At 51.0% G+C, this 10,412-nt stretch overlaps 1 protein-coding gene across 1 annotated transcript in view; it reads right to left on the reverse strand.

Annotated features, from left to right (window-relative positions):
- Positions 1-10,412, reverse strand: part of DYSF (dysferlin) — a 270,372-nt gene that overhangs the window by 87,564 nt on the left and 172,396 nt on the right. The window contains exons 36-39 of the mRNA XM_029913433.1: positions 7,447-7,548; positions 6,719-6,880; positions 5,679-5,844; positions 4,148-4,221 (exon numbers count right to left, since the gene is read on the reverse strand). Of these exons, the coding sequence (XP_029769293.1) occupies positions 4,148-4,221; positions 5,679-5,844; positions 6,719-6,880; positions 7,447-7,548 (504 nt within the window). The remainder of the gene's footprint in view (positions 1-4,147; positions 4,222-5,678; positions 5,845-6,718; positions 6,881-7,446; positions 7,549-10,412) is intronic.

The following is a 10,412-nucleotide window of genomic DNA, read 5'->3' on the forward strand; positions in this document are numbered from 1 at the left end:
GGCCGGGGGCGCAGCGGGTCTGGAGGTCTGGGGGCTGCCCGGCAAACCGTGAAGCCGGTAGCGCTCGGGCAGCTGTTTCGCGTGGCTGGGAGGGAGGAGGGGGAATGCGGGGCACTCAGGAGAGGGGGCGGAGTTGGGGCCGGGACTTTGGGGAAGGGGCGGAGTTGGGGCGGGGCCGGGGCCCCGTGGAGTGTCTTCTTTTTTAAAACCTTAAATATGGTAACCCTACCCAGGATCAAACAGTCTCCTGGCACCTTAGGGAAGTTCTGATTCAGATCCTGGTTTGAAGATGAACTTCATACTTTGGTTCCATCGAAAGTTTGTGCTCCAATACGTCTGTTAGTCTATAAGGTGCCACAGGACTCTTTGTAGCTTTTTACAGATCAGACTAACACGGCAACCCCTCTGATATAAAAACTGGTGGCACGCTGGTCATGAATATATGTATGTGATGTACGGCTGGATGGTGTGTAAAGAGTTATGTTATGTGCTGGAAATATGTTCCTACAATATGTTTGGGGAGCAGACTTGATAAAGAAGCCTGCCTTACACAAAGCAATGTGTATTTACCTGTCTGGGTCAAGCTTTGTAAGCCACGAACAATGGCAATACATTTACATATAAGGTAAACAAAGCAATCGAGGTAACAGGAGGCAGAGGAAACAGCTTAGCGAGCATACAGGGGGACAGAGTGTGCACCCCACGACCTCTTCCTGGCTCTCGAGGCCAAGACAATGGTCTCTGGGAAATACCAGGGGAGCCAAAAGACATTCTAGTTATCTAGACCCTAGGGGACAGCCCCCTCTGATTCTGGGAATGTTGGATCCTCTTACTAAGAAAGGCTGGAGATGCGGTTAGCTGGATGGAAGTGAGCAAGCTGTTTAGGCAAAGCCATAGCTTGCTAGGATCAAGTTTGGGGCACTAGAAAATATGCTATTTTTGTTTGTTTGTAACCATACCCATTTCTTTTTCTCTTGCCTAGTGTCACTTAAAACACTGTTCTTTTTTAATACGGCGTTTTTCTTAGTTTTACTGTAACTCATGCCGTACTGTTATATTGACATAAAGAGTGAGTCCACAGCTCAGCCAACAGGCAGGTGTGGGTACTGGCTCTTTGGAGACAGCAAAACTGAATTATTTCCATGAGCGTCCAGTGAGGCAGGGAGCGGACACACAGTCTAGCCCCCAGCAAAGCTCACCCCTGCTCACACAGTGGCTTACGGCTCTGGGTTTCCTGAAAAGCAGAGCATCACAGTATCCTATTACTAAACTTTCAGACTTTTCCAAGACATGTTCCAGTGCCTTTCCTGGTACATTGAGAAACATTATCATAAATAGTTCAAATGAATCCACAAATGGCAAACAGAGAACCGAGTACATTTTTATCGCATGATCCTTTGGGTCGTCCCCGCCCCCTTTGATTATGAGTGTTCACTTAGACCAACGTTTTCAAATCTGGGTGTCAAGTTCATCTGCTAGCTCCATATTTAGCTTGATTTTCACAGGTTCTGAGCCCCTGCCACACTCAGTGGTTGTGAGTGCCCAGTACTTTTGAGACGCCAAACCACTTTTATTTAGGTTTCTAACCGTGGATTTAGGAGCCTAATCTTAGGGCAGCCGCATTTCAAAATGTTACCCTTATTCTCTAGCTTTGCAAATTTCAGCCCTTTGCAAAGGGCTTCCTTGCCAGGGGTGTGGATTAGCAGGGATGAGCCGTAGGCAAGGAGTCTAGTTTTATGCCGACAACTTTTACTGCTGCACTTTGACCCAAACTTTCAAGCCACCTAGTCAAAGGCCCTGGTGTGCAGAGATGCTGTGGATCGAGCACACATGACACACACTGGTGGGTAGGTTGCACTAAGATGCCACATTAGCGGTAGGAGAAGCAGCGTAATGCACACATAGAGAGGGTGGTGAATTAGGATTGAGATGGAACCGAAGCGTGAAGTTCATCTTCAAACCAGGATCAGAACTTCCCCAAAGTTCCAGGAGACTGTTTGATCTTGGGGTGCCGGTGTGGACCCATTTCCAGGGAGGATCCTATAAGTTAGGGGGAGGAGACCTACTGGATTGCAGAGTCCCCAGGGGCATTACAGGAGGAGGTGACCGATACCCAGTCGAGGTGAGGAACAAGTGGCAGGAACAGAAGAAATGGGAGACCCTACTTTCCACAGCAATGGAACACAAGGGATGATGAGAAACAGAAGAGAGATACTGTAAAAAAGCAGCATTGTTTCCAAGGAACAAGGGCTTTCCATTCCCAGGATTCTGTGCAGCATCAGGGGCTCTTTAAAGTAGGCAGTGAGGAATCTGCGGGATTGGCAAAGAGGGCGCTTAGTACACCAGAGGGGAAAGCAGGAGCCGATTAAAATGCTCCACTGACCTTTCTGGAACCCCTCATCTTGGGGTTTCTTAGCAATCGAGTTCACATGCAACCCTGTGCCTCAAACACACAGGCTTAACCATTTGCACATGTTCGACAGCAGCTAAGAAGGCCAAACGGTTACGGAGCTGGGAAGCCTCACGTTCGGGAGCTGAGCTCATAAATGGTGCCCTCTGGAGACCACAGTCTTCTCGACCGCATGTGCATGGATGGAATGCCAGCGAGCAGCGCCAGACTGGCAGCTCGGGAAGGGGAAACAGCAACATGTTCTTCCTTCGGCACCTCCACTAGAGCGAGTCAAATCCCCCTGATCTCTGTAATCCCAGAAAATGCCATAGCCTGTCACTACCCGCACAGAACTGGGTTTTCTGAAAACTCTGCCCTTTCAGATGACAGCCGGAGACAGAGGGTTGGTCCCCGCAGATCTGGCAATCAGCAGCTGCTGCTGCTATAAACACTGCACCTCTGCTTCCAGCGCCACTGATAGAGCAAAGCCAATAAAAACTGAAAAAGGCTGGAGTTGTCCTTTGTTCCCACTGGACGGAAATCCACCACCCGTTTCTTTTAGGGGCAATGACCACTCTGCTGTTTTCAACCGGCGGGAGCAGTCGGAGTCTGGGGGCCAGAGCGTGGGTGCAGGCACAGCAGAAAGAAGGAGTCTGAGCGAAGGACCACCACAAAATTCTAGGCTGGGCCCTAAAGGCGCCCAGACGGACTAGCCAGGAAAAGAGAGAGGCTTTGTGCACTGGCATAGGACTCAGGAGACCTGGGTCCAGCTCCCAGCTCTACCCTGGCCTCCCTATGTGACCTTGGGCCACTCCGTTTCTCGGATCCCCCATCTGTCAAGTGACAAGCATCTGTCTCATCTACTCAGAATGTAAACTCTTCGGGGCCGGGTGTGTCACTTGCTAGGTGTATGTACAGCACGCAGGTCTTAGGAGCAGGGGTCTTAGGAGCCACCCTCTAGGGGCTATTGGAATACACATGATAATAGGCTGCTGTAGATCTTTATTCTAGAGCAACAACCAACTGCTAACCAAGAGAGGCAAAGGGATAATTCAGTATAGGGACAGGCTCAGCAAGGAAGCTACCTGTTGCTGTGGCAGCCAGGCCGGAGCAGAAGGGCCCAGCCCATCAGTGAAGGATAACCAAGCTCAAGAATTGGCTGCCCCTTTAAGCTAACAGACACACGTGAGTGCTCAGCTGCAGTGTTTAAGCCTGGATCCTGACCTGGCCCTGGCGTTCTGGGCTAGTGCCGGGAAACTCCGCTTCTGCCCTAGCTCCACTCAGCACTGCCCCTCAGAAGAAGCTGGAAGCCTTCTTAACTGGCCTGCTGGCTCCCTATTGGTCAGTGTCTCCTCCTGGCCCCTGTAGACCTGCAAATGACTAAGTTTCACTGGTAGCCCAGCCTGAGTGGGTTTTCCTTAAGCAGGGAGGTGCCAGGGCACTGATGCCTCCAGCAGAGGAGGCCTGATCGACCCCACTACCCCTGTCTTGTGTTCAAATGGAGGGAAGGAGGAGGAGGCTGGGATCCTTTGTCCTGCTCTGGGGGACCAAACACCTGTCCCTACTCAGAGATGTTGGAAGCTGTGAAGGGAAAGGTCGTTTATCAGGTGCAATGTGCCCTGTTGCAGAGTCGGGACAGTTCACAATACATCGCAAAGCCCTGCCCCCTGCCCCAAACCCAAGCAACCCCAGCTGTATTCCGCTGCCAAAGAGATGGAGAAGCCTATTTTCTTTCTACCGTTATCACTCCTTCCCTACCTGGACAGGAATCAGAGGCTCCTTGTCGTCAATATCAATGAGGACGTCGTCTCTGGGGGTGAGGCTCACCTCATCTGCAAAGAGAAGAAGGGTGGAACTAACTAGGAAATTGATACTTCACAGAACACAGAGCCCAGCAGCTTGAGAACCGACATTCTAACTTTATTATCCACTGAGATTGTGTCCATCTGATTCTTTAATGTTTTAATCTACCACCCTGTCCCTGAGCAATTTCAGAATTTTTTTAGAATGGCCAGACTGGGTCAGACCAAAGGTCCATCCAGCCCATCTACCGACAGTGGCCAATGCCAGGTGTCCCAGAGGGAGTGAACCTAACAGGTAATGATCAAGTGATCTCTCTCCTGCCATCCATCACCACCCTCTGACAAACAGAGGCTAGGGACACCATTTCTTACCCATCCTGGCTAATAGCCATTAATGGACTTAACCTCCATGAATTTACCTAGTTCTCTTTTAAACCCTGTTATAGTCCTGTTATATTGATATACATTTATACACACATTGCCACTGTTTATGTAGGACCCACAGTATGTTGTGCTTTGCTACTGCACAAGCATCAATGGGAGTACCACTAAAAGCATCTCACAAAACCAACAGCCCAAACGGCACTAATTGGCTCCCTTTGAGGACAATCCCAAAATGATTCACCAAACAATGAGACTTGAGAACCTGTGGAACTCATTGCCACTAAGTATCATTGAGGCCAAGAGCTCAGCAGGATTCAAAAACGGGATTCAGCATTTTTACAGGAATAATGAGCGCATCCACAGCTACATTAGTGCAAATAATAGAGAGATAAACCCTGATGCTCCAGAGCATAAATCAACCTCTAACTAATAGGGGTCAGGAATAAATTTCCCCTAGGGGCAGGTTATTCTGTAACTGTCCACTAAGGGGTTTCTCACATCTTCCTCTGAAATAGCTCGGATTGGCCACTGTCATAGACAGGATACTGGAACAGATGGACCTTGGAGTCTGATCCAATCTGGCAATTGCCCTCTTCATAACTATTATTGCTCCCAACATACTGATGGAAAATGTAAATCTGTGGCTTGCCAACCACGCACAATGGATCTATCGAGGATACTTATCTGGCCTCCATCACCTGAGTGCCTCTCAGTGTTTAATGTATGTATCCTCACAACGCCCTGCGAGGAAGGGAAGTGCTATCATCCCGCTGTTGCAGATGAGGAACCGAGGCACAGAGAGGCATTTCCTCAGTGGACTGATTAGGATTTCTCACTGCCCTTCCCTCTGGCTCTATCTGGCCTCAGACAGACTGAGTCTCCTCCTACGCTGTTCCTGATGAGACCCACCTGCTCTGACTACCAAGGTGAGTCAGGCCTGCACTGTCCAAAGCCCGGAGTGCTGTCACGGGAGAACAGAGGCACAGAGTTCCAGGCTCAGCGTCCTGTGCTCTGTCCACTTGACCACAGTGTCTCCCGCTTCCCTTAGTGGCTGAAGCAGGGAAGGGAGAAGGACAAAGGAGCGAGCCTCTCCCCTCCCGTACCTGGCTGTTCCTCGGGGGTGTCGGTTTCCTCTCTGTACGGGTCGCAGTAGAACTCCTCAAGGGACCGGATGGTGCACTGGCCCACCACGGGCTTTCGGCCAAACTGCCTGTTGTCGATGACTTTGATGATGACAGGAGGGCAGTACAGAGCTTCCTTGGGTAGGCGCTGCAGCGAGGGAAGCACACTGAGCACTGCGTGGCCGGGGAGAGGGGCAAAGGGCAGCTTCCCTGCGTCTGGCAGACAGACTGGAGCTAAAGCCGGGCTGCTTTATGCTCTCCTCAAGCTCCTCCCACAAACCCAAGCCCCGCCCACAGTCCCAGAAGGGCTGGGTGTTTCTGCTAATGTGCGCAGCAGATAACCAACAATGTGGTGGTTCAGACTGTCCTGGTTAAACACCCGAGTTAACAGTGTTGAGCTGGGCGGAGGCTGTTCACACCCCTCTGAGCCGCTCCTCACTAGGGGTTTGGGGTATTCCGGCACCAGACTCCCCTGGATTTCAGTTGGAAGGAGGCACCGGAATACCTCTGAAGGTCTGATTCTTATCAGAACTCACAGCCTCACGTCACTGCACTTTAACCCATGTGCGCTGCGATCAACGGGCACTTCCTGGAGCAAAGGGCCCATGGAGCATGGTTAGGATCCACGGTTCCTTGCCTGACATTCAGCGAAGCTATTCCAGCTGCTTACAGGCTGATTAACTTTGGGGCGGAATATGAGTTTACTGCAGCGCTGCAATTCAGAATCACAGACTGGGGTGGTAGGTCATTAGATCCTCTTGCTGGTAAACGACAGCAAACCCCCAATCTCCCACTTCTAGGAGCATGCGTGAGCCTAAGCAATCAAGGACGGGAATACAGATCTGCCCCCATCTTGGCTGAGCTTGCTGCAGTCTGCCCCGGGAAGAGGGTGGCCTCATTCCCACTGGGAACGACTCTGATGTCCAGAGCTAAAAGGCGGGACGCCTGGAAAGCCGACCGCCGGTTAACCCCGCAGAGTGCTGCCGGGCAGCGGGGGCGGCGTGCAGGGGGGGAGCCCTCACCACTTCCATGAAGAGCACGCAGACGTCGAAGTTGGGGTTCTTCCTGACGTTCTTGATGACGCAGGACTGAACCATCTGGCCTCCGCACTCCACCTGGAGGCTGGGGTAGGTGATGCTGGCCAACTGATAGCTCTTCAGGTTCCTCAGCCCCCAGGCCAAGATCTGCAGGGTGAAGAGACGAGAGGAGATGAGGAAGGACACCGGGATGAGGGGAGGCGGTGACAGCAGATGACATATAAGAACCTTGTCTACACTGCACTTTTTGCACTGATATAGATGCACCAGGAAACCCCGCACCTCCAAGGATCTGATTCTCCTCTCTCTCCAGCTGGGGAGAGGAGAGTCTAATTCTGAAGGGCTGCCCTGACCACACGGCGAACGGTCCCCTTTAAGGGTAGTTGTAGCCAAGGGCCAGTTTGCCCTGTTGTAAGGGTTTAAGCCTCTTTTGAGGCCAGGCATTCTGGGACTCCTCGTTCTCCCAAAAGGATCACATGGCTAAGCTGAAGCAGGAGGTCCTGCTGGGAAATAGGGTCAGGTGACAGTCATGTGACAGGACTACATGATCAAAGGGAAGCCCGTGGGTCAGTTGAGGCAGTGCTCAGAGAGGGAGGAAGGCTTTAAGACTAGGCCCCCTCTCCAGGGAGAACCACTCTTCAGCAGCAGCCCCCCATTGTAAGGGTCTGTGATGCACAGTTGTGCAGTTCAGACTCGATCTACGAACCGCTCACCTCGATGGCGGTGCGCTGGAGCACCGGTTTGATCCCTTGCGGGACCATGTAAATGTTGGGCTCCCGCTGGGGCGGAGGGTAGGGCAGGTCCGAGTCTGCAGACTGCAAGGGGATATGGAAGGAGAACGTCAGCTCAGGTTGTTACAGCCACCACAGATCACGCGCCTCCTATCGCTGCCCTTCCCCCCGGCGCCCACCACAGATTTCAGAGTCCGCTAGCTCCTAGTCAGAGAGAAGGGCTGATGGGGAGAAATGTTACGTGCAAACCACTTCTTTCCCCCTGCCCCAGTGTCTGGAGCAAACAATAACCTACTGTTACATGTTGGTTTTGTTCCCTAGGTCTTTAAAGGGATCGCTTGCCCACCACTGAAATGCAGTGACTTCTGCAGGAGACAACGGCAGCCATTCTATGCCAGCAATGCTGCCCAATAGTCTAGGAGAAGAAATGAAGACTAAGGGATCCACTGGAACTGCAGTGGGTGGCGGATTGAGATAGGTCAACGGTTCTCATCCAGAAGGGGGATTGGCGGAGCAGCCATATCCAATAGATCAATTGGCAGTATCACCTGGTGGCTGACACGCTGAAGGCCACAAAGCAATACACAGGTAAAACAGTTAGTGTAAAAGACACAGAGAGATTTTACTTCATGATGACAATATATCAAGGGGACAGGTGAGAGGTTAAAGTTCCTATCGCAGAGAGATCCGGGAAGGAGAGCTCTAGTTTCAAGGCTGTTCTCCGCAGACCAGCTCTCCGCCTTTACCTTCATGGGTGGAGCTCTGGTTCCTTCTGACCTTGGTCTCTGAGTTCAGAGTCACCAAAAATGGGAATGAAAGCAACATCTCTAAAAATGCGCTCCTCAACCGAGGGCAGTTGGACCTAATTTAGAAGGCCGTCATTCTTTCCAGGCTTCAGTGTTATTGCATTAAATTAAGTGGATATATATATTTCAAGTATAGGGTTGGGTCAGATTTATATTTATATATTTAAAAGCACTACATAGACATTTTTCTTGGTGGCATATCGGATAGATTGCACACTGAGCTGTGATTGTCATTCGCAACTGCTGGTAGCTGCCAAATCAAAGCAGCTGGTTAGCAGAAGACTTTGCTCATTCCGTTCTGGGGCAGGCAGGATGGTGGGAGCATCTGGCTTTCAACACAGGGCAGATAGTAAATATCTCCCCACCCACCCCTGTCCCTGAGTGTCTTGGGCTTGCCCAGTCACACTGCACATACACAGTAGCCCAGGCTTACAACCTGGAGACACGCAATCATTTCACGGGCAAAGATCAAGGTCTGGTCCTGAGAAGTACTGAGGACCCTCAACTTTTGAATGGGAGCCGGTGGGTGCTCAGCTCCTCTGGAAATCGAGGCACTTATTTAGGTGCCTGACTTTAGGGTCCCAAGGTTTCACCATGAGCATTCTACAAGTGCAGAAGGTGTAATGTACCCATAGTCATCAGTGGGGATAGAACCCAGGAACTTCAGTACCTGGCGCTCTTGCCTCCACCATATCCAGAGAATCTTCGTTAGCTGTCACTAGTAGTAGGGCTCTTATCCTCATTGGAACAGTCACTAAGGGGCAGCACGGTAACATGCACCTCAATTCACCTAAGTACATGCTTAACGTTAAGCACGTGCTTAAGTCCATCCCGGTTTAGCTAAGCACATGCTTAATTTTAAGCAGGTGCTTAAGTTGCATCGATTTCAATTGGATTTAAAGATATACTCGCATGCTTTGCTGAACAGGGATGGCTTAAAGCACATGCTTGGAGCTAAGCGTATCTAGAAATGCTCTGCTGAGTCAGACCCTTCCCCCATTATGTATTAGTCGTCCCCCACTTTGAGACAGCTCTGGAATGAGATTCCAGTTGTACGGGTAAACCTGAGCAGCAGAATAGTTAGTGGCTTGACTGTCAGAGGAACTGAGCATGTGCAGCTCCCATTTAACTCAACAGGAACTACAGCTCCTCTGAAATTCTGATCATTAGCGACTTGTCCAGGCTGAATGACAGAGCTGGGAATGGAACCCAGGAGTCCGGACGCCTCGCATCCAATACAGCACTCTCCTGCCCTGAACCTGAGACGAGAGAAGAAGCCATAAGTGGAAGATTGTGCCAGGGCCAGCCTCACAACAGAAGGAAAAATAATCTAAAGACCCTAGAAGAGTAAAACTAAGAGGAAAGTGTTGCCTGCTTATCTGAAAGTAGAGCTGAGGAGCCCGAAAGCAAGCCAGTTACCTGGAACCAGGCAAACTCAGTGGCTTTGGGTGAGTTTATTGAGTTTTCAGATTTTGGACTCAAAATCTGACAGCAAAATGAGGGGAGAGGAAACAAAACCATGAATTAAAGAATAACTGGCTAAGCCCACTGGCAAAGTGGTAGCGCTGGAGGGTGGCAGAGCTGTGCCTGAAATGTCAGTAGGTGACTGGTGCTAGCCAAGTCCCTAAAAATCCAACAATCCCATCTGGTGAGAACAGTTTTCCCGTCCAGCACTGTTTGCAGGGGTGCTCCATCTGCGGAATCTACACGCCCTTTGATCTTTAACCTCTGTCAGGAGCAGGTGGAGAGAACAGATGAGTGAGCAGGTCATGGGTGGGGATGCGGTGAAAGGGGTTACAGAGCCGTGGGCAGGGCACAAGCAGTCACCAAACAGAGTTTCCCCTCTGTTCCATCCATCGGAAGAAACAGGTGTGAAAAGCATCGAGGCAGGGTTTGCTGACAGGCTGGGGCCGTTTTAATGCAGGAGATTGCAGGGACTTGACTTTTCCATTGGAACATGCAGCGAAACCCTACGCGGGAGGAGACGTCTTGGGAAGCAGATGCAGATCGGGCCTGACAGAGACAAGGCAATTTACTTCCTTCTCGTCAACTCTCCCTTGGTGCACAATTGGCCCAGGTGATTTCACTGCAGCTGTAATCAAGTTACACCGCCGGGGCGTCTGGCCCACCGACTCCAGTGGG

Source organism: Terrapene carolina, unplaced genomic scaffold (genome assembly GCF_002925995.2).
Source record: "Terrapene carolina triunguis isolate 2854851 unplaced genomic scaffold, T_m_triunguis-2.0 Scaffold633, whole genome shotgun sequence".
NCBI lineage: Eukaryota > Metazoa > Chordata > Testudines > Emydidae > Terrapene > Terrapene triunguis.